Source organism: Sylvia atricapilla, chromosome 4 (genome assembly GCF_009819655.1).
Source record: "Sylvia atricapilla isolate bSylAtr1 chromosome 4, bSylAtr1.pri, whole genome shotgun sequence".
In the NCBI taxonomy this organism is placed as follows: Eukaryota; Metazoa; Chordata; class Aves; order Passeriformes; family Sylviidae; genus Sylvia; species Sylvia atricapilla.
This window is the reverse complement of record NC_089143.1, coordinates 30,763,738-30,787,188: the sequence shown is the minus strand read 5'-3', so window position 1 is coordinate 30,787,188 and position 23,451 is coordinate 30,763,738. Positions and strand designations below refer to the sequence as shown.

The following is a 23,451-nucleotide window of genomic DNA, read 5'->3' as shown; positions in this document are numbered from 1 at the left end:
TTTTCCTGCCATTCCCACCCTGGCATGGGAAGAGCCCCTGGCCCCAGTGCCCTGCCACACTTACTTCCTGTGGAAGGCATGTTTGCAGGGACAGATCCCCAGCTCGTCCTTGGGCTTGAACTCCTCCAGGCACACGGCACAGATCTGCAGGCGGTGGGAGACACAGGGAATGTCACTGGTCAGGAGCAACATTTGCAAGTAAAAACTACTAAATGGCTAAAATCATGGAAATGTTTGGGTTGGAAAGGACTTTAAAGATCATCCAGTCCATCCCCTGCCATGGGGAGGAATACCTCCCACTATCCCGGGTTGCTCCAAACCCCATGCAGCCTGGAATTGGACACTTCCAGGGATCCACAGCTTCTCTGGGAAACTTGTGCCAGGGCCTCACCACCCTCAGAGGGATGAAATTTCCCCTAAAGCCTCCCCAAATTTTGCTGCCCAAGCTTCAGGATCACAGGCTGAGGCTTGGGTCTCCCTTTCCTGCTGAAAGCGACCATGGAGGCTCCACAGAACAGCCCCAAAGCTGGGATGTGTTTGAGGTTTTAGGGTGCAGGGGGAAGGATCCACACTGCTCCTTGGTCCCTGAGACTGAGCTGCATCGGCAGGGACACCTCTGGGAAGAGGAAAAGGCAGTGGGTTGTTGCCATGCCTATCCCAGGGCTGGGAAAGCTGGTGGATGTTTTCTCAGCCAAAACCTCCTTTGCCCTCGCAGGCAATTCCTCCTGACTCATTTTGGATATTCCAGGGGGTTTTGGATATTCCTGGGTGGTCTTCCCTGGACTGGGACTTCTCAGTGCACCAGGGCCAGGTGCAACTGTTGGGGTCACCCCCTGAGGAACATACACATCCCAAGCTCCCCCAGGGCCTGGGAGAGGCAGAGTAATGGAAAAAGGGGAAAACCAGACCCAGAGACAGGGAGGGAAGAGCTGGGTGGGCGCTTTCCCTCTGCAGGGCTCTGGGCAGCTGTCCCGTCATGTTGGAAAACTCCCACCCCAACCTCTGCTTTCCAGAAACACTGACTGCAAATGTCAAAATACAAATGCCCAAACTGGGATATTTTTGAGCTAAGCCCTTTCAGGCTTTTCCAAATCCCAGGGAAGAGCTTGAACAGCTCTGTCCTCTTTCCCACAGAGGCCTCATCCTCCCCAAAGGCTGGGAGAGCTGCAGACAGCTGTGAACAGGGGTGGAGGAGGAGGGCTGAGCGTTATCAAGGCCATTCCTGGCTCTAGCACATTCCCAAATCCCTCCTCCAACCCATTTCTCACCCCAGGAAGTGCTTTGAAGCCTGTGTGCTGACAAAAACCCCACTGCAGGTCGATGTAATGGGAGTGGATCAGAAATAGGGGCCTGCAGCAGGGACTGTTTGAAACCCTGGGGCCCTTGGGATTTACCCTGGGGGCTGTGGGGAGTGGAGGGTAAGGATAAAACATGGGATGGGCTCTGCTCGGGGGATTAAAATAAAATAAATAGTGGCTTATAAACAGTTTGAGCTGGTGCTGGGCAAATGAACAGCCTCGAGCCCGGATGTGGGTGGGCATTTTTGTTATCTCTAGCAGAATAAATAAATCCAGGCCATGCTTTGACGTGGGATTTGAGCAGATTCCTGCTCAAATTCATCAGGAAAAATGGGCTGTGACTAGAAATGCTCAAGTCACAAAGCCTGGAAGGCCACGGAGATAAACTAAGGTGTTTCAGCACTCAGGGGGTGGGGAGGGAGGAGCGGATCTGCCTTTTCCAGGAGCCGGAGGAGAGTGTTTATCCTGGATTTCAGTTTTCCCTGCCCAGAGCTGTGCTGGATATTGGCACACCCCGACGGTGACGGGGCCACAGGGGACCAGGGGACGTCCCCGCCCAGGAACACTGTTTATGCAAGGCCCAGCCTGCCTTGGCTGCCCCTTATCCACAGCTTCTTATCAGTGTGATAAGAGGAACATAATAAATAACAACAACGATGCAAGAAAACCCAAGCGGAGGAGGGAGGGTTTAATCCAGACTTTTGCAGAGGATCTTTCCCCATTTCCAAAGCACAGCTGGCTGCATGCTCTGCTCCCAGTGGCGTTGAATTTGAGGGTTTGCCCCCTCCCCGGGGTGAGGAAGAGGAGGGTGAGGGAGCTTTTGTTGCCCCAGGATGTGCTCACCTCATGGAGGTTCAGCTCCTTCACCTTCTCCTTGAGTATGACCTGCAAGGCAAAGAGCTGGGGTCAGGAGAGAGTTTCTGCTGTGAGCATTCCCTGGAAAAATCTCCACAAAGGGATCTCATTGAGTGTCCCAGTGGAACTGGAAACCCCCCAGTAAACCGAGCACAGCCAGGGAGCACGAAGGGCCCTGTGCAGGGACAGGAGGAAGGCAGCGCTGGCAAAGATAAAACCACAAGGACCAACTCCAGGAGGTTTCCTCCCAAATTTAACCCTCCTGAGCTACCACTTCATTTTCCCTCCATCCAAGCTGAACACCTGGAGAGGGCTATAAATCCAGGACAACTGTGTGTTTGCAGCCCAACTCCACTCAGCTTCCTGCATGGATCAAGGGATCAGAGGCAGAAAATCCCACAAATCCTGGAAAAAACAGGACGTGGAAGCAGCAGCCTTGACACCCACCTCTGGGACTGTGTCTGCTAAGTGCAGGTGGGTGCAGGGAAGAGCTGGGCTTGCCATGGAGCTGTTCCCTGGCTTCAGAGATTTGGAACAGCCAGGTCCAACCCAGGGAGTAGATCCAGACCCCACAAAAATCTAAGTTTGGGACTGATGGCATCACTGCTCTGCAGTGGGTGAGGCTGGAGAGCTTGGGGTACTCCAAAGGTGGAGTTGTTCCCACTGCTCAGGACCTCGGTGGAAAACTGGGAGACCTGTGCATGAGCAGGTGAGGGATGGTGCTGGGGGGCCCAGTTGTTAGGGGACAATAAAATCAGCAGGGACAGATTGGCCTAGGTGTTACAACTGCCCTCTGAGGGCCAGAAACCTCCCAAGGAGAGGAACAGCTCGAGGTAAACTGATGGATTTGGCACTAGGGAGAAGGGAAGGGGAAAAAAAAGTTGGAGGATCATCTCACCTGTTTGTAGGCGTAAAGCTCTTTGTGTGCCTGATGCCTGAGCCTGCAATGAAATCAGGGAGAAATGTGAGGTCAGGCAAAAAAATCAGGATTATTGTAATACCTCAAACATTCCACTTCCCTCCTTTCCAGCTTTAACATGTCACATTTTAAATTTTTGGATTCCAGAAATGAGAATGGCCACAGGAAATGACATGTTTAGGCAACATCCAGCTTTCCCTGTTGCTGGGAGGGCAACTTCTCCATCCCAAACCACACAACTTCTCCCTTATCCCTCTTTTGACCTCCCTGATTTTCCAAGCAGACATTACCCACACGGTTAACACCAGAAAAAGCGTGTGAGGAAATCACAATCTGCCATAAATCCCCTCAGTTTCCAACCACTTTTGCTGACAACAACTCCAACACTGAATGCAGCATCATTTTTCAAGTGATGAGTGTTCAGACCTGAGGAAAACCCTGCTCCTACTCCAGCAGGTACAGGAAAGGAAACTCCCTGCCCAGAGGTTTCCCACCGAAGCCCTCACCAACACTGGGGTTCCTCAAACTCAGCCTTATCCTCAATTCTGCAATCAATGAAACCACATCCACTCCTGGAGCAAACTGAGGGATGGAGATGAATGGGATGAACTTATTCCAGGAACACCTGCTGCAGCAGGAAGTTCAGCCGGAATTTTAGGCCACAAGCAAAGTGCTGGTTCCATCCCCTCCCTCTCCAGTCTCCCCTCTCCAGAGTCAGAGCCGGCAGAGCACTCCACAGTCATCTGCTGGCTGGAGAAACCCATTATGCTCCTAAAATAAATACATTTAAAATTTAAAAAATCAATATTACCTCTCATTACCAGACATGGCATTTAATAAAGTGCTTGGAAAACTCAGGAGGGAAGTTCCCAGGGCTGAAGAGTTGGCCAAGGACTTTCAACACGGAGTCAGTGTGTGGCTGGAGGGCTTGGAGAGCTGTAGGAATATTTTCCCCAGCCAGCCCCAAGTGTGATTTCAGATGGGAAACCCCCTTGCCTGGAATTTCTCTTCTCCAAAAATATTCTGAGGGCTGTCTGAAATCCCTGGCTGTTTCAACCTGAGCTCCTGGGGATTTTCCAACCCAGCCACACTGCAGTGGGGAAGTTATAAAAATGGGATGGAAAAATATTTCCTTATGTCTGACACCTTCCCCCAGAATGTCGTGGGCCTTTGAAGTTGAGGGATGGGTAAAAATGCACTTTTATGCTGCAGGGAGAGATGCAGAAAATCAGCTCCTGTGTCCCAAATTTCACAGGGAGCCATCCCTCCTGCTCCAACAATGCTGCCTGGCAGGAACCTGCCTGCAGATCCATGGAAAACACTGCGGCAGGCAGGGAGGAGGAGAAGAAGAGGAGGAGGAGAAGAAGAGGAGGAGGAGGAAGAGAAGGAGGAGACTAGGGTCTCATCCCTCTGGCAGTGACCCTGAACAGAAACATGAGCACAAGATGCAGGAACAATAGAGAAAACAGGATGAAACCGGCCCAATCCGCAGGGATCCGGTGGCTGAGAAGGCGGTTATGAAACACAGATGGGGAGAAGGGAGGCGTGCAGCTGGAGACCACAGACAAGGGAAAACTCGCCCAGAATGGGAAGCAGCATCCCTCTGTGTGGAGCACTGAGTGGCCACCAAGGGTTTGGCCCCCCTGAGCCAAAGCCACTGGAGCACCTTGGACCAGTGGTGGGGAAGAAGCAACCACCTGGCCTTGGATCTGCACAGCTCCGTGCTGCAAGCACAGATCTCCAATGCCCTGGACTGGTGCTGAGCCAGACAGGGAGATTTTCCCAAAAAATCTCCTCCCTGGAGGTTCTGGGGAGCAGCACGAGCACATCTGGTGCCGAAGCGTGCGAGCTCAGCCTGCTCCTCGTCTCTGAGCCAGGATCCTGGGCCAGATGGATCCTGGTGGGGCCTGGTGCAGCTGTCGTGAGGAGACCCCAGATCCTGGCAAGTGCTATTCCCTGTCGGAACTGGCTCCATCCCTGTCATGTCAAGTGCTGTGACTCCTGAGGAATTCCTGGCAGATGTCTGACCGAGATAAGGGACCACACAGTGCCTGGCTGCTGATCCTGTGTGCTGTCACCCTCCCTGAAGGAACCACCACCTCTCCTGGGCTTTGGGATCCCTTCCTGCAGGAGTGGGAGCTCCCTGCTTCTCCGGGTGACTGAACTGCCTACAGCCAGTGAACAACTATGGATATAAAACGCAGATAAAAAACTTTTTTGCAGGTTTACCTCTGAGATTTCCATATTAGATGCTTTATAGTAGAAGGAGTAGAAAGGTCCTGGGCACTGGCTTTTTATCCCATTATTGTGTTGCTGTCCCGGCTCAGCCGAGTTCCCTGGGCTCTCTTCATGGAATCACAGAATCATTTAAGTTGGAAAAGCACTCTAAGATCATCCAGTCCAACTGTACCCCCAGCACATCCAAGGCCACCATTAATGCTGTCCTCAACTGCCACATCCACACGGCTTTTAAATCCCTCCAGGGTTGGGGACCTAAACACTGCCCTGGGCAGCTGTGCCAGTGGGGTGAATAAATTTTCCCTCACATCCAACCTGAACCTCCCCTGGCACAATTTGAGCCCATTCCTGCTCCTCTTGTCCCTGTTCACTGGAAGCAGAGCCCGACTTCCCTGCCTGTCCCCTCCTGTCAGGGAGTTGTGCAGAGCCACAGGGTCCCCCCTGAGCCTCCTTTTCTCCAGGCTCAGCCCCTTTCCTAGCTCCCTCAACTGCTCTTGGGGCTCCAGACCCTTCCCCAGCTCCATTCCTTTCTCTGAATACAAAACCCAACCACTGTGTTGGATCCTGGCAAGTCTGAATGCAGAAGGAAACAGCCCTAAAAAAAAAGGCTTTTTAGGGGCTGTGAACTCTGCACCTTCCAGAGACTTTGAGCAGCTCCAGGCTGAGCAGGGATGAGCCCTGGATGACCCACAGCAAAGCACAGAGAGAGGATGCTGCAGACATGACCCACAGCAAGGGTGGCACTGCTTAGCTCAGCATCCTTCCGGACTGGGTTTTATGGGACCAAAAGTAACACGAGTTTATCACTTTCATTAATTCACCAGAGATCAGACACAACCAGCTGCCTGCAAAATCTCATTTCCTTGTTCTTTCTTTTTCATCTGTAATTTTGCCAAGCAGAGGCAGCAACCCTGAGGGACCTGAGCTCTGATCTGAGTGGTCTGCAGCACCAGAGCAGCCCGAGGTTCACCTGAAGACTGCACAGGCAATGATGATTTTTGTTGTGAAATTCCTACTGGACTCTTGTTTTGAGCCAATCCAATTAAAAATGTCACTTTTGTTGTACTTGGAGCGGTGAGCACAGCCTGTATTGACACAGCTGCAATGCACAGCCCATGTCCTCTCCTTCCCCAGCATATCTTTTATTTAATGCCATCAGCTCTGTGATTTGAGGTGAATATACCTGATATTGACTCTTCCACACGCTGGATACTTCCCCAGCTGGGGATGTGGAGAGAGAAGCAGGGGCTGCTCTGATTCAGAGCAGGAGATGAGAACCAGGGTCTGAGGGTGGTGTCATGAGCCTTGTTTGGTGTTTGCCAAATATTTGGAGATGTGGAGTTATGGGAAAGGAGGGAGAGGAATGTTGATGCCGCACCTATGGGAAAGCCAGGAGCTGCTGTCACCTGCAAAGAACCCCTACAAATGGAAGCAGAGCCCTAGAGCTCTGGAGGAGACCACTCTGTCCTTCTGTTGGTCTCTCTGCCCTTGCAGGTGGGTGGTCCTCATCCTGTTGTCCACCTACAACGCTGCCCAAACCCCACCAAAACTCAGACTTTTATATCCCAGACGAGCTGAGATTACAGAGCTGCTTCTGTGGAGGTGGATGCTCCTGGGACACTGGCACAGCTAAAACCCATGGCATGGCAAAGCTCTCCCCAGTGGGGGCTGGAGGATCCTGTTTTGGTTCTGCCCTGCCAATAAAAGAGCGGAGGGAGGAGGTCTGAAGAGCCATTTGTAGAGTCTCTCTAGGGTTTTGGGCTATAAAGGGATCACTGGATGACCTAATCCAACTCCTCATCTATCATGGGTTGCTAAATAGCACCTCGGGAACAGGAGCCAAAATGTCTCGTCCAGAAAGGTCCTCGGTCTTGATTTAAAGACGTGAAGAGACGGAGCACTTGCCACTTCCTTGCTGGCTTCTCTCACCGGTTACTCACCCTCTCTCTCTTACAACACGCCTCCAGCTTCTAAATTTAAAGATTTTCTGGCTTGACCTTCCAGACATTACTCCTTGTTATTCCTTCTTGGGGGCATAACACACCCAGCGAGTGCCCAGGAAAATACTCTCAAAGTTCAAACACCTCTTCAATTTTCTAAGTGAGCCATATAGACTCAAGCTCCACCTGAGCAAAACAAGTCCTTGAGTCCTCTGAACACCTCTGGTCTATTTTCATACACCTTCAAAACACAATTTTCATAATTGTGGGGAAAAAAATTAGGATATGATGCCCAAATCAACGCTTGGTAAACCTGGGTTTGGGTTTGTCTGCATAGTTTATGAGGTTTTGCCTCATACAGAACTGAAAATGGGTGAAAATTATCTAGTATTGAGAAGGTTGACATTGAAATCTCATGTCTCTGGTCTACAAGAGCAGGATAAAATATTTTTAACACCCTCTGGACAGATAACCTGGTGGGACTGGCTGCTGTGGTGCAAGAAGAGACTGGGTACCTGTTCTACAGGAAGACAGGGAAGGGATGTGATGGATGCACAGCTTGCAGGGAGCTGGGGACAGCTAGAAAGACAGAGGGGAAGGAAAGGGGATAGAAAAGCTGGAGAGGAGAGTTCTGATAATGCAGAATTTTGGCTGCCACTGCTGGCAGAGTGATGACCTCTGCTCCCAGGCCCAGGTTGAAGCACAGCCAGCCCCCCATCTTGGGTTATCAGCACAACTCATCTCCATCACCACCTCAATTCTCAGGCACTTGCCTCATCTTCCCTCTCTCAGGAAGAGTTTCACCTCTCAATTGGCAGCCCAACAATCTCCTCAGTGGCCCATAAAGTAATTAAAACAAGCCCCGAATCGGAACAACCTTTAACCCTGCTGTCCTGCTCCCCCTTTGCTCAGATTAACACATCAACTCTGCATCATTAATCTCCAAACTGTGCTGTTGAAGGAGCAATTTGTGTTCAATAACCAACGGAGCAGGTATTAAACATTCCTTAAGCACGCAGCATACGGGTTACTCATTACAGAGGTTAATGTGTTGAAACATTAAGCAGAAAGCAGGGAGCATAAAACATCCCTTTTCCAGGTTTTTTGAGAAGCTGACCACAATTCCATACCTATTTTAGCAAATGTTAATCTCCTGGTTTTAACTGGATAATGTGACTCCTTTGTGGGACATCAGGTGGACATAAGATGTGTCAAGGAAAATGGTGCTGCCAAGGAAATAAGGTGCTGCCATCCTCTTTTTGGGATGGAGGGATCAGTGATGGGCCTGGAAGCAAGGAAGCTCTTGGGGAACATTCCCTTACAACATTCCCTTACCTGATCAAGTAGCAACAGAAGAGCAAACTGAGGATGAAGACGAAGATGGCCGTGCCAAAAACCACAATGTATATGTTGAGAGGAAGGTTCTGGAACCCGATGTTCGGCATCCTGAAACTGTAATGCTGGAAGTCTGAGCTCATGGGTAGGCTGTGGAGACAGGGAGAAAACACATGGATGTGACATTCCTTATGGATGCACTTTGCAGACCAGTGGTCCCTTGAATGGATGTGGAGGAGGCTGGAGATGACTTCTCACTCATCCCTCTCTCCTTGCCCAAAACCAAGTTCCCATCTTGGCAACCCTGAAAACAAAGCAGGGCTGGATCAGCTGGGGCTGGAATTTTCCTTCTCCCACTGTGAGCTTCTCCTCCAGCACTCTTCCTTTCACACATCATCCTTCAAGTTAAACACTGGATGAAACAGAGAGTGGGAATTGCATCCAAGCAGTCCCAGCTGCAGCCAGTGTCCCTCAAACCCTGCAGTAACTTGGTAAAAAATACTGAAAGCAGCCAGGAGGTTTGTCTTCTCTTCCCCTCCAGTGGTTTCCAAGACTGAATCCTCAATCCACAGAAGGCCCCCACCAAAATCATCAAAGATGAAGAGGACAAGGACATTCCCAGGACACACAGTGGCACCACCAAGAGAAATTATAGGGAGACTATGGACTCTGTAAAGGAGGCTTTGCTTGTTTTTCCCATCTGAGATGCAGGTTTGGTGACTTAAGAGCACTTCTGCAGGTTTCAGCTTTACTCCTCAGCACAGCCCCAGGCTCCTTCCCCCCAGGAAAGCCCCGAGGCACCAGCGAGCGGCAGGCCAAGAGGAAGAGGCAGCAATATTGGCTGTCATGTCCCATGTCAGGGACCCGTGACCAAAACCTCCCTCCCTTTGGAGAGCCCCAATTAAACCCTGAGCAGCTGCCTGAGATAACGACTTCAGCAAATCCTTTCCCCCAGGATTTTAATTGCACTTATTTATTATCTCTTATCTTCCTATCATTCTCTGAACCGTTTGCTCTCGGATGATCACAACCGTTGTTGGCCAGGCATAAAGTTCCCCTGCCCCCAGCTTAGAAAAGGAAGTTAAAAATACGCTTTGTTTTCCCTTCTGCCCACAGGAGAGCAACGTGTGATGAAGTTTTACAAGCAAGGAAAGTACCTGCAGTCTGAGCCCTGTTTCCTAAATAAAATCACCGAGGGATAACAAAACTCTTCCCTGGAGCGGGGAGTTTTCCACGGCGCAGTAATTGCACAGCTCCTCATTTTGCACAGGGTGGGAAGACAGTGGGGAAACCACAGGATCTGAATCCACACACGCCAGGGAGCGATGCTCCAAAATCCAAACACTCTGAGTGTTCCCTCCAAGCAGCATCCTCACTCTCAAATCTCCTTTCCCCCTTTGAAGCCCCTTTTTTGCTGAACCCCTGTGGGCTTTCCTCTGACTTCCCACGGGGAGCAGACTCACCTCTCATCCCGGCTGTCTCACCGGGACTATCCCCTTGCTGAAGGTAACATCCCTGCCAGCCCCAAAACACCCGCCCGGGAGCCTCCTTGCTCCGGCTGCTTTCAGTTTCCTCAGCTCGCTGGAAGTTTCGAGGCGATTTCTGGTAAAGCCTGGATTTGATTAAAGCCTCCAGAGACCAACACGCATGTTCAGAACCTCTCCCGGCCAACGTGGAAACGCTACGAGAGCTCGGGGAGCCGGCACATCCTCCTGCCAGTGCTGGTGGGGATGGGATTTTATAGCCCAGCAACCACCCGGCAGCTCACGCTCCTCCACCGACGCCTGTTCCGCTCAGCTGAGCTGGTTTGCTTTGCAAATAAATTAAAAAAAGCCCAATCCAGCCCCCAAACCTTTGTTCCCAGCTCCGGCGGAGTTAATGCGCAGCTTGGCGTTGCAGGGCCCGGTTTGGGTTTCAGTCCCACTGGGTCAGAGGGATTTGGGACGGTTCAGGGGCTCCCCTCGGTCACACTCGTGGCATGAGGATGTTTCAGCTGCCCCACCTCGCCCTTGGGTTGTGCTGATAATCACTGCCTTTGGCCAAGGCTGGCTGCCTCCAGCTCCTCAACCGCCCAAGAGAAACATCCTCCTTCTGGGAAAGCTCCAGGTGGCTTTTTGCAAGGAAAGAGAGACAACTCTTGGAGGACAGGCAACAAAACCAACCAGCACTGGATTGTTGCTTTTCTTTCCTTTACAACTCTTTTAACTTGTGATGCTCTTCTCAGCAATCCCGCTAAGAGATTCTGTGAGTAAGGAACATCCAAGGCTGCATTTGGGGCAGCAAATCCCATCAAGCCAGGAAAATTCCTCATGCTGCTTGTATGCACCTGAGCTGTGCCACTCTTGCACCAGTCCCCACGTCCATGAGCACAGCCAGAAACCATCACAGCCCTCAGCAAATAAACACTCAGCTGAAACAGAGCTCAGACCAACCCCAAGCATCTCACTATCCACTTCCAGTGGAACCATGTCCCTAATATTTTGCCCCAAAAGGGTGTCACAAACGCAGCCATGACCTACCTGCCAGCCATGTCGTGAGGGCTCAGCCTCCTGGGGACAACCCTTCTGTCCCCTGTGGTGCAAATCCAGGGAATCCTACACCAGATTCATCCAACCCCTGTGTGAAATAGCCTTCTCCACATTGGAGCTGCCCTGGTTCTCCCTCCCTCCTGCTGCAACAGCTGAGAAATGTTACAGCAAAAAACACGGAGGTTAACAGGGAAATATCAGCTAGTCTGCCCAGGATCCAGGAAACTGTTAACTTTAAAAGACTCCAGTGAAATCTGACGATTATTTCAAGCAGCCAAACTTTGGGTTGGTGTTTTTTTTTTTTAAGGGGAATGGGGGGAGGAACTGTATTTTAAGCGGCTTCAGATTTGCAAGGGTGCAGCCAAAAGAAATAAAAAGGAGTCATAAAAAAGGATGAAAAGTTTCTGGTGCAGAACAAAAGCCTCCCTGTTGCTCTCTCATGGTGAAGGCATCTCAGAGCAGGAAAATGATGCTTGTGAGGCATCCATGGCCCCCAGCAGGTCCCTGAAACCCCTGGAATGGGGGACACAGGCTGCACGTAGAAAAGGGGGCACTGGCATAGGTTTCCCAGAGAAGCTGTGGCTGTCCCATCCCTGGAAGTGTTCAAGACCAGCTTGGATGGGACTTAGAGCAACCTGGGCTAGTGGAAGGTGTCCTTGCCCATGGCAGGTGGGTGGAACTGGATGGTGTTTAAGGTCCCTTCCAACCCAAACCATTTCTGTGATTCTATGAAAAGTAACAAATAACAATGGTGTCCTGGGATGCAGTGAGGTACAAATGGCAGAACAACCTGAGCTCCACATCTCCCTCCTTACACCCTCCAGTGATTAAGCTACGTGGGGCCAAGCAAATCCACCTTTCTCCAAGGAGGACAAAACCCAGCTTTAATTAAAAGCCAAGTGCTGGTTAATGGCCCATCGAGCAGCCAGAAAAGGAGTGTTACAGGTCAGCATGAGCTCCTGCATGGCCTTGATTACAGTTGGGCTGTGAAAGGTAAACCTCACAAAGCCACGTCCCAAATTAATTCTCATTAGAGCCACAGCAAGGCCTTAATAGTGGGGCCAACATGGTATCCAGAGCGTTCCTCAGGAGATCTTACAGGGATTAATAAAGGATGCAATTGTCTTCTTATAGGTAGAGAAACTGAGGCAGGAAGGAGGAGGAGGGTCCTGAAGCCAGGGGGTGACACCAGGGATGCCACTTTAAGTAATGCCATGGGCTGAAAGCTGCAGATTTTTGCTTTCCTGCTGCTTTGCCACATGGATTTGAACTGTGTGCTCCTTCTTCGGGTTTAACTTATTAAAAGGAGCTGTTTGCCCTTTAAAAAAATTATTATTATTTATTTATAACATCAGTGAATAAAGGGGCCATCCATGTGCTGTGCATTCTCACCCCTAAATACAGCCCACATGCTGGGTGGAGCGGTGGCTCCTGTCTCTGCTGTTGTAAATAAACTCCTGTTTTTAGAGGGATTTACTTTATGTTTTCAAGGCAAACAACTTTCACCACAGGGGTTCAAAGCAAACTCAGACTGAATCTCCTCAGCCATTAACTGGGAAAACTGAAAGGAGCTGGTGGTCCTGGGCATCCCACTGGCCAGCCTGGCAAAGCCAACCAATCTCCAGGAAACACTGAGCTTCAAACACTCAGCGGAGCCAGACACAGGCAGGCCTGAAATCACGAATCTCAGGGAAAAGTGAATGCTAAGCCATGGCCAAACTCCAAGCTGAAATATTTTATCGATGGGAAAGGTTTCAAGCGGGCGTGAACGGCGTCTCGAGTTTCAAAGGCGTTTCGCAACGTGTTTCAGACAGGTTTAACCAAAAGCATTATTAACTCGGTTGAAAGTTAAACTGGGAGCAGCTGACAAAGACCTTTCTGAAACAGCTCAAGTTGTATTGCAGAGCAGGGTATTCTTCCATGCACTGATTCTACAAGAGGAAGGTTATTTAATGGCTATGACTAATGGGATAATATTTAAAAGAAAAAGATTCTTCCAGGTGTTAAGAAGCAGCAGCCAGAGACGCCCTCGTTTTACTTGCAGGCAAAAAAAATCCCCCTCATGGACCCCAAAAGAAAAGCGAAGCCCTGACCTCAAGCAGCTGGAAGGAATTTCCTTCAGCTCCGTCTCTGGAGCTGTTCCAGCGCCAGGATCTGCAGCGTGGCGATGGGAAAATCACAGGCAGCTGCAGAGCCAACCCTTAACCAGCATCACTGTTGCCCTAGAGATGCCACACAGCTGCACCACCTTTGCCTAGCATGGAGTGGGGGAGAAAGTCAGTGCTGCTCCAGCCAGGAGTGATGGCCTTTGGTGTCCAAAACCAAGGAACAACAGGACTGAGCATGGGGGGGGAAAAAACCTCTTGGCAGGATGCAATTTCAAAGGGCTACAATGCTACCATAGGGATGCCACATCCAGTGCCAGCTCCAAGCGTCCAACCTGGCCCAGATCCTTCACTCCACAAACCTGGCAGGGAATGGAGGAGCATGAGGGATGGTGCAAGGCTTGGCAGGGTTATTGACTAGTGGGATTAATGTGCTGGGAGAAAGGAACATCCCAACAGGTCCCTCACACCACAGACAGAGTTGTATCAGGACCCAGCAAAGCTTTGCTGGGGTGATGTGGCACCATCACAGCAACAGAAAGAACTTCTGGGTGTCAAACAATACAAAACCCCATGTTTCACCCATTTTATCTACATGCAGGCTTGGGGGTGCTGGTATGTTTTTGTTGTGTGCCTGGACATCCAAGAAACCAAAGTGACCTCGAAGCACGAAGCACTTGAGACCTTTGATCCCTCCTCCCTGAGAGCAGATCCGATGCTTTTTTTGAACTGGAATCAGGAAACTTCCTGGCTGTGTTCCCCAGCTGGCTGACACCAAACACAAAACCTTAACCCTCTCCACTGCCTCTGGGCAGGGGACACAGAAAGTGATGTGACAACACAACAAAGCAATTGGAAAAAAATAGGAAAGTCTAAGGAAAGCAACATCCAGCAGCACAACTGTACTGCTGCAATTTCCAGCAAGCCGTTCTGATTCCAGACAATTGTTTAAGAAACAATTAATCCCAGAACTTTAAAACTGAAGAGAACCTTTAAGTGAGGAAATGTTTTTGCTACCACTGGAAGAGAAATATGCAGAAATGGGTCAGCTGCAGCTCCCATCACCCACTGTAAAGTCAAGTTCTTTCTCCCTGCGCTGTTGGAAAAGCAAACTAGAGGTTTGCTCAGGGCTGATTTTGCAAGTTCCTGGAAAATAGGCAAAAATAAATAGAGAAAAAAAAAATCAATAGCGCTATTTAATACAGTCTGGAGGAGGGGGGAGCAGAGTTTGGAGGAGAGCCCTGCTTGAGCTCCTATCAAGAATGAGAGCTGGAAATCACTTCCCAGGAGGGCTTGAAGCAGAGCTGGCAGTGCCTCTCTCGGAAAGACTCACATGAGCTGCCCAAGGACAGCTCAACTCACTGCTCGGAGATGAAATAACACTTGAGGAATTTTTCCCCTTTGGCCTTGGGGATTTGTAATTATTTTTTTCCCCCCTTCTCCTGGCATGCAGCTGCAACGTCATGACCCAGTGAGCTCACTCTTCCTCCCAAAAGTGTGGTGGGAAAGGATGTTCTGCTGCCTCCTCCTGCCCCCAGCCTCTTTGTATTCCTGAGGTGAAAAGAGAAGGCAGGAGTCACCACTTCCCCTTTATAGGCTGATGCTGGTGGGATACACAATAAATTTGGGTGTATTTTAGCCCAAAAAGAGGAATGAGAACACAGGCAAGTGGGAATAATCTTCCACCTTCATTTGTGGTTGTTTTTCCTCGTTTGCAGTGCTCCCCAATGAACAGGTTCCTTGGGGAATGCAAATTGGAAACTCTATGAGAAACACACAGCCTACGCAGCTGAAGGGTCACAGCAGAGAAATTGGTGTTAAACACTCCAGGGAATTTGAAAATTCCTGGGTGATGACACAGAGCTGTGGGAAGCAATGGGGACTCCCAAAATATCACATCTGGAAGGAAAAAAAAAACCAAAAAAACACTTGGATCAAGTCCTCTTCAGGCTGAACCAAAACAAATCACTTTCCATGGACCCAAAGAGTAACTTGCCCTCTCCACTCTAATACTGAGAAGCAGATGGATTAAACAACTTCCTGAAACCCTTTTTTCTCCCATTTCCTAAGCTCCTTTAATGAGGGAAAAAAATAATTATCAGTGCAACACACAGCAATCAATAATTCTACAAAATCCTTCTGGAGACGAGCACCCTGGACCAGTGATGGGATCACAGCTGTAAGCAGCCTTCCTATAAAGGCAGTCAGAGGAGCCAAGCACAATTTGGAAACAGGAAAGCAGAATGATCTCGTTTACACTAAATAAGGTTGCTAGGTTATGGATTTTTGGGAAGGGGGGCGGCATAATCTGAAAGGGGATCCAGATGGCTGTAAAGCCTTTTGGTGGAAAAGCAGCATGAGGCCAGGGAGGGAAGAATTTCTCTTTATGCTGCTGCTGTCTGCTCCCAGAGCCTGGGTTTCAGTCCTTGGGAACGCACTCCGTGGACCTTTTTAATTTATATTTGAGGTAAAAATTAAGAAGAAGAGGTAGCTGGATGGAAAAGAGTGAAAAAGCTGGTGACTGGATACGGGGGAAAAAAGTCCATAAACAAATCTCACGGAGCAGCCATTTCCCCAAGCCCACTTTGATCTGGCCAGGTTTGTATTTTACAATCCTGACAGCCTGAAAAAGGCTTCGGGAAAACCCAGACAATCCCAAACCCCTGCCTGCTGGGAATTCACACCAATGCCACGTCACTGCAGTTTCCAGTTTTTCCTAATACTTCCAAAAAATGAGCTGCACAGTCAGTCCACCCTTTTCTGGTGTTGACCCAAGTACAGGGATTTAGGGAAGAATTTTTTTTATCGTTCCTTCTCCCTTGCTAACAGAGACTGGGATGGTTTTGCAAAACTTTATAGAGTCCAGCAAAAAAACCTCCTGGGAATCATATGGAAACAGGACAAAAACAGCTTCACCTCTATGGGATTGGGACAAGAAAGATGGCTGCAAGGATGGAAAACCCCTCAAAATTTAGGTGGAAATAGAAAATGGAACTTCTCCACAGCCAGACTTGCATGGTCAAGTGAGGTGCTTGGAGAGAAACCTTCACCAACCAACAAATGCATATCCTCCTCTGTCACAGAGTCTCAGCAAAGCTGATGCCATGGGTTATTATCCTTCTCCCCTGTTCTCCTGGAATCGTGGCCTGACCTTAGCAGGATGCAGAAAATGAAGGGACTTTAGTGAAGCACTGGCACAGGTTGTTCAGAGAAGTTGCGGACTCCTTATCCCTGGAAATACTCAAAGCCAGGTTTGGAGCAACCTGGTCCAGTGGAAGGTATCCCTGCTCATGGCCGGGTGGTGGAATGAGATGGTCTTGAAGAGTCCCTCCAACCTAAACCATTCCATGATTCTGTGATTCTAAAGTCTAAGTGTACCCATACCCCAGGGGCCTGTAACCAGGAGGTGATGGACAAGCAGGTGTAAACTTTCAAAATCACCCACGTACAGCCCTCCTTTGCCCAGGGATGCTGCTTCCTACAGGGGTTCCTCATAAATTGAGCCCTAAATAAGAAAAACCCCAGTTTACAGCTGTGCTGCTGATGCATGACTTTTTTTTTTTTTTTTTTTTTTTTTTTAGAAAGAAAGCAAACCAAACACTTTCTGTGAGAGTTACTTAAAATTGACATTTTTCTTGCAGCTGACTGAACAAAACCTGGTAAATATTTTCTGAATGCTTCAAGGCTACAAAGATAAAATCCACCAGTGGGAATTTCAGGCGTGTAACAGTTTACTGTTGGATCTCCATGAATTCCCGGGTGCTGAATCGCCTACTAGAAGGGAAAATATATGAGTGGCACTAAGGAGGTGGCTTAGCAACAAGCAGGCTGGCAGCTTCGAGTGGCTTTTTAAAGGTCAAGAGAGAACACGATGTCTGGAGCCCTCACGTTCCATTTTTTTACTACAATTTAATGATATTTCTGGCCAGCCCGGTTATTAAATCGCCGCCTCGCACCAGCCAGCCACACATCTGTTAAACCCAGGCTTTAAATTAAGATTTTCCCCTCCTAAATATCCCCTTTCAACCCATTCCCCACCTTCACCGAAGTGTGAGGGGGGGAAAACTTTGTTGGGATGAAACACAAGGAGAGGTCCCACCACTGAGGGGATTTTTTGGGAAGTGCTGCTTAGCAGCATCATTGAAATTCAGCGGGAGAAGCCGGTTTTCCTCGGCTCCGCGGGGGCTGCCATGTTAAATCACATTTGGATTCACAGTACAAGGCTGCTAAAATACCACCGCAGTGCCTATTGGCACATTTCAATGAAAACGCCGTGGCCTCATTAGTAGAGTGGAAATTATGAGCTTGTCTTTGTATATATTTAAAAGCTCGCCTCTGAAACTCTACTGGGTCGGGGCCAGGAATTCCTGGCTCTGAGTTCCTACCACTCGGCAGCTCGGGATCACTTTGCTCACACAGGTCAAGCAACCACACAGCCATCGACCCGGGAAAAAAGGCATTTAAAAACTGCCCTGCAGGGAGAGGCAACAGGGTTTGAACTAAACCCTCCTCCCTGTCAGCTCCCTCAGAGCTGGTTAGGGAGCAAGTCCTAATGAAAGTGCAGGTTGTAATTAGGAGGATGCAGGAATGTGGGTGTGTGGAGTTTCATCCTGCTCTCAACAGCTGGGGTGAGAGCATCTTGTCAGCCCAGAAGAGCCTTTCCCCTCTGGGGATGGGCCACAAAAGCCCAAATCCTTTGAAATGAGGAGCAAACTTGTGACATAACTTTTTCTTATGGGGATCTGGTCCTCTCAAGATGGGAATTTGAAAGTCTCTGTGCAAAGGAAAACTTTGGGCTCAGCTCCCTACTTACCTGCACGGGTGCCGCAATGCAGCCAAGCCACGCAAACCCAAGGTATGTGCTTGAACAGCTACCACAGTTTGGTGCCAGGGATGCTGGAAGAAAAGAGAAAAACACCCTAAAAATTGCACAAAAATCCAGAGGGAGCAAGGGACAGGATGAAGACATAGTTTTTAAATGCTTGGATTTGCAGAGGCTCCCAGAAATTGCTTCAGCTCCTGGTAACAGCACAGAGATCCCCTTTTAAAACGTGGTGATGACGTTACGTGGCATAGAAAGAATAGGGGGGGAGGCTTGGCTAATCCTCACAATTTTATAAGCATCTGAGACACTAATCCGTTGATCTCATTGAAAGGGATTAGAATTACTCCCTTGCCAGGAAATTTAAGAAGTTTTCTACCAGATGTAAACAAAAACACAAAGCAGCCTGCAGAGATGGCTGCCACACAGTGAGTCCTCGCAGAGAAATCTGCATCGGGGCTGGTTTTGGGGTGGAAAACGGGGATTCCCAGCCCAGTGCTGCACAGGGTTGTCTGGAATGATGTGGGTATCCGAGGCAAGTCTGATCAGTCCATCCATGGTAGGCTCAAGTCAAGATCCCATCCTGGGCAAGCCACCTGCCAGGGCTTCACAATTCATCTTTGGGCTCCAACTCTTAGTGAAATTGATGCTTCAGCTAAAAAAATCCATCCCAAGCACCTGACTTATTCTGCATTGGCCTGGGAAAACATCATTTTAATAATAAGAAAAAAGATAAAAATCTCTGAGCAACAAAACCAAAGTTGTGCCCAGATCAGCAGCAGCCTTCATCCACATGGCTTTGCACAAAGGATCTCAGTTAATAAGGAAAATGTAACATGGCACCCACATGGAAACAGACCGGGATCTGCTGCTACCTTCACAATGAGTGATTCATAATATTGAAGAGTAAATTATTTGATTTAGAAGATGAAGCAGGCAATGTGCAATCTGGGTTTTGATATCAAGCAGTTTGCTATTAAGTCGGGTGTTCTAGCACAGAACATTAATAGCCAAGATAAATCCAACCTAAAGGAAGCAGAAAGGATTCAGGGGATCCTTTGGAGAGGAAAAGCAACTTCTGTTAGAAAACAGGTTTTCTAAGAAAGATACAAAACTTTTGCCAATGCTTACTTCTTTCCCCTTTTAAATTGCATCCAAAAAACAAATCCAAAAAGGCTCAAGTTCCAACCTCAGTGTAAACAAGGCCTCGATTCCATCCGCTTGTCTTAAAACTCCTCCTTTTGGAGGTGCCTGATTGGACAGCAGTAGAATCCCTCTTCTCCAGCCAATTTTTCTGCAGGACAATATCGTTTTTAGTCTTTAGGCACAAATACTTGCTTGGCTTTGGCAAAACACCCACTGTCCCCATCTTCTAACTCCCTGCAACACGCCTGCCCCCAGCTTTAATGTCCAAGGCTGAAATAGAACACCTGATGTCAGGCCTGTCTCCAGCTCCATCCTTCTCATTTGCCTGCAACACACCCCAGGCCTTTCCCACCACCTCCTTGACCTGTTCCTCCTGCTGCATCACTGGCAGCTGCACAGGGAAGATGCTTCAGGAGGAGGATGAAAGGTCAGAATGGAGAAGGAGGAAGCCTCAAGAACAGTCAGAAGCACAGGACAACTCAGCATCCCTCAGGCAAAGCCACAGCTCAGAAAATGATGCATTTTTCCTTCTTTTACTCCCAAAGTGCCTCCTCCAAACAACGCTCAGCACAACTGTGAGGGTGTTTGGTATAAATGCCAAACAAAACTGGGGTGCAGGGCTCAGCTGACAGACATCCAACTCACACGAGCACCATCAGACAGGCTCCATCCAGCTCATCCCAATTTATTCAGCCCTCAAACCACACAATCCCATCCCACTTCAGATGGCCAACACAGCCTCCAAAAGCCTTATCTTTTATCTCACGCGTCAAATGAGCGAAACAAAGGTCCTCATCCAACACTTCCCAACTAAAAAGCGAAACAAAAACTCCAACCCGGAAGCTGCGTCTGCTGCATTTCCCAGAAAAGCTGCGTTTCCCCGAAGAGCAGAGCCGAGAAATTGCCTCAGGGGAAGCCCAGGCTGGCAACGGGTTTTTACAGGGAACAATTGGAAAATGGGCGTCATTAAAGCGCCGAGAAAATATTTGCCTGCTTGGGACAAAGCTCTTCGGGAGAGAGCAGGCAAGTATCACTCGATCCTTACAACACCCTGACGATTTAATTCCGAGAGCCCTGCTCAGTGGGGAGGCACAATTCACTCAGTTGGATTTGGTATAGTTGAAGTTGGTGGGCAGGAGACTCTGATCCCTCTCATCCAGTTAAGATAGGTAATTTGGCTTCACCAACTTTCTTACCTGCTGGGCTGCTCCTCCTGGATTTCAATGGACCAGTGGGAGAGCTGACATGCCCTGGTTTCACATCTGGGAAGCTGCACAGCTACAGAGCTCTCGTATTTTCCCCAAAATACTCCCGTGAACCAAGAAGCTGGAGACCCACTCCTACTGCACAGGCTGGGAGAACAACAGCGGGAAGGCTGGAATCAGGAGGGCAGCTGCCTCCTGCTCAGCACTTTCAGTTTCTCTCTCCAAGCGCTCTCCTGGCGCGACTTCCTCTAAAGCGCTTTGCGAATGAAAAGCTGCATTAGCGGCGGGATTAATCCTCTGAAGGGATAATAGAATCACAGAATCATGGAATCGTTTAGGTTGGAAAAGCCCTCTAAGGCCATCGAGTGCAACTGCTAACCCAGCACTGCCAAGGACTGCACTAACCCATGTCCCCAAGTGCCACTTCTACACAGCTTTTAAATACCTCCAGGGACGGGGACTCCAGCCCCTTCCACGAAAAAGTGGTGTCAAAGGCCTTGCCAAAGTCCGGATAGACACACCCAGAGCCTCTCCCTCATCCACCTAACCAGATCACCTTGTCATAGAAGAAGATCTGGTTGGTCAGGCAAGACCTGCCTGCCACAAGCTCATACTAGCTGGCCCAGATCCTCTGATTGCCCTGTTGGTGATGAGTGAGGGTGATCTGCTCAGGTCACTTGATTGACAGCCTTGTAGTTCCCAAAATCCTCCTTCCTGCTCTTCTTGTAGTTGTGTGTCAATCACATCTGCTCACTTCCAGTCAGCTGGGACCTCCCAGTTAGCCAGGACTGCTGGTAGTCATGGAAAGTTATCCCCATCCATTGCAGCAATCCATTTGTTTGAGTCATCCCACATGACTCTGTGCTGGCAATAATGTCACAGCTTTACTCCTGCACAGTGGTTTTCAGATCGTTCTTTTGGTGACAAAGCTGTGGGCATTGGTGCAGGTGCACTTCATTTGGGTTATCAATCCCACTGCCTTTTTGGAGAAGTCCCAATTCCTACATGACCGTTCTCAGGGACTTCCATGGTTTCCAACACAACAGTAACCCTTTTGTGGCCGTGCAGCCACATGGATCCCCATCCCCTGCCTCCAAGGAGGCAGCACACTGAAGGATCTGGTTAGCACACTGTCCCTCAAACACTGGGGTGGGCCTCCAGGATTATGGCATGCAAAGATCCTTTTCCCCTTCGGGGCCAGGAGAACCTTAGTTGTCAGCAGTCCTCGTGTCCTGCAAACCCACCCACAAACAAACAATAAAACAAACAAAAAAAAGGCAAAATAAGCCTGGAGAAGTCATTCCTGCTTGTTTCTCACACTCACAGTCCTGAAGATGAAAAGCAGGACATCCCTGCCCAGGCTTCCTGCCACCCTGTCTTCTCTCTCCTCCTGTTTCTTAGCGTCTTTGCTTTTTCCACAGCCTGATCCAGCTGCAGCTCTGGCATTGGAGCAACATGAGACCTCACAGCCTTTGGCTATGCTGAGCCAGCTGCTTCCAGCTAATTTGGCCCATGAGCTCCCGCTGCCCATCCATGCATTGGCATTAGGGCTGGCCTTGTGTCCTCTCACCATCCCCTTAGCACCACAACCATTTGTGAGCAGGACACAGGAGCCCTCCACATGTGGTTGGAACCCTTTAGGATTTTTTTTTTTGTTCTTTGATTTAAACAAGCCAGACAGGTAGAAAAATGACATATCGCCCGTTGTTACTGTTCTAGAGGGAGCAGCATCCAGAAATGATGCAGCTCTATCTCCAGCGGGGACCGCAGCATCCAGGGATGAGGAACAGGCCCTGCTCCAGCCCACTGCCAATGTCAAGGCTTTCCCATCCCTCAGGTCAGGAAGAAAATCACCACTGCCTGTGGCTGTAGCAAAACCACGCGGGTTCAGATCGTCTCCTGAAGCGTGTTTTCCATGGGATCGCTGGCATTTCTCAACCCAGTGAGCAGCACCCGCCGGGCTCAGGCGATGACTGGGCTCACTCGCAATTAAGCCCCATATCACATCATCACTGATCCCGCTCTAGAGCCCTGTCAGCGACTCGGGGTGGGGACACCAGCACACCAGGATGGCCACTCTTCACCTGAGTCTGAGCAGTTCCAGGGCAACAGTGACAGGGGAGGGGATGGCTGTGACAGCCGATCTTCTGTCAACAACACTCAGCTTTAAGAGGAATGATTGCAGGAGCAAAAACAAACAAACCCAGCTCAGCCAAACCAACCACTGCTGTGACTGGGGGTGCTTCAACCCCAAAAAATGCCCTCCAGGCTTCCACAGTAATGATCCAAATTGTCTGAGGACCACCAGAAGGATCTGCACCTCCTGCCACGGCCCAAAGGATGGACTTATTTGGGTTTGCTGTGCAGCAGGAGCTTGGCAAGGTGGGGGAGGACCATGTCTCAGCCATGTTTTCCCAAGGCAGAAGGCTCCAGGTGCAGGTGGCGGGAACAGGAGATGAGCACCAGCTATGCCTCTCTCCACCTTTTCCACATCGAAGTGTTGTTCTATGGGTATGAGTGAATCACTCACAACCTGTCTTCTGCCACACAGCCCAAGTGGAGGTGACAGCAGGTCACTCAGAGGGGTGACCCAAGGGGGAACACCTGGAGAGATGGTCCAGAAGCACAAAAGCCCTCCTAGTAAAGCCAGGTGTTCTCCTATAATCCCACACATCATTTAGTCCAGGAAAGCTGGCTCTCCTTGGGTAGAACCTCCAGGCTTGGTTCAGCTTCATAGTCCTGTGCAGCTCTGCTGCTTCCTCACCATGGAATCCTCCTCCTCACCCCATCACCTGCCCCTCCCCCAGGAAAGGGCCAAGACCACTCTCCAGCCAAGAACAGTGGCAGCAACCAGCAGCACTGGTTATTTCCCATGTGGCACACAGTACTCCTCATCTGAAGGTCCAGTGGATCCCACAACATTCAGAGCACGCTGATCCCAAGGTGCCCTTCATGGCTGGTCCATCACAGTTATCTCCACTCACGCCTGGAGGCGACTGGATCTGAGCCTGGGATGCACAAGCAGTAAGTTCCAGCAGAGCTGACCCACCTCCACACCTT

The 23,451-nt window shown here is 49.6% G+C and overlaps 2 protein-coding genes across 8 annotated transcripts in view; one reads left to right on the top strand and one right to left on the bottom strand.

The window, feature by feature from the left end:
* PANK2 (pantothenate kinase 2) overlaps nucleotides 1–23,451 on the top strand; it is a 118,718-nt gene that overhangs the window by 20,020 nt on the left and 75,247 nt on the right. The gene's annotated exons all lie outside the window — the stretch shown is intronic.
* The window catches only part of RNF24 (ring finger protein 24), a 28,839-nt gene that overhangs the window by 2,285 nt on the left and 3,103 nt on the right, over nucleotides 1–23,451 (bottom strand). For 2 of the 7 annotated variants that reach the window (XM_066317444.1, XM_066317438.1), the window contains exons 2-6: nucleotides 18,032–18,114; nucleotides 8,586–8,735; nucleotides 3,052–3,094; nucleotides 2,142–2,183; nucleotides 65–144 (exon numbers count right to left, since the gene is read on the bottom strand). In XM_066317444.1, the coding sequence (XP_066173541.1) occupies nucleotides 65–144; nucleotides 2,142–2,183; nucleotides 3,052–3,094; nucleotides 8,586–8,728 (308 nt within the window). In that variant the 5' untranslated portion in view covers nucleotides 8,729–8,735; nucleotides 18,032–18,114. Of the gene's footprint in view, nucleotides 1–64; nucleotides 145–2,141; nucleotides 2,184–3,051; nucleotides 3,095–8,585; nucleotides 8,736–10,048; nucleotides 10,357–11,104; nucleotides 11,753–18,031; nucleotides 18,115–20,382; nucleotides 22,856–23,451 lie in introns of those variants that run through there. The other 5 variants (XM_066317442.1, XM_066317443.1, XM_066317437.1 and 2 more) reach the window with 4 other exon arrangements.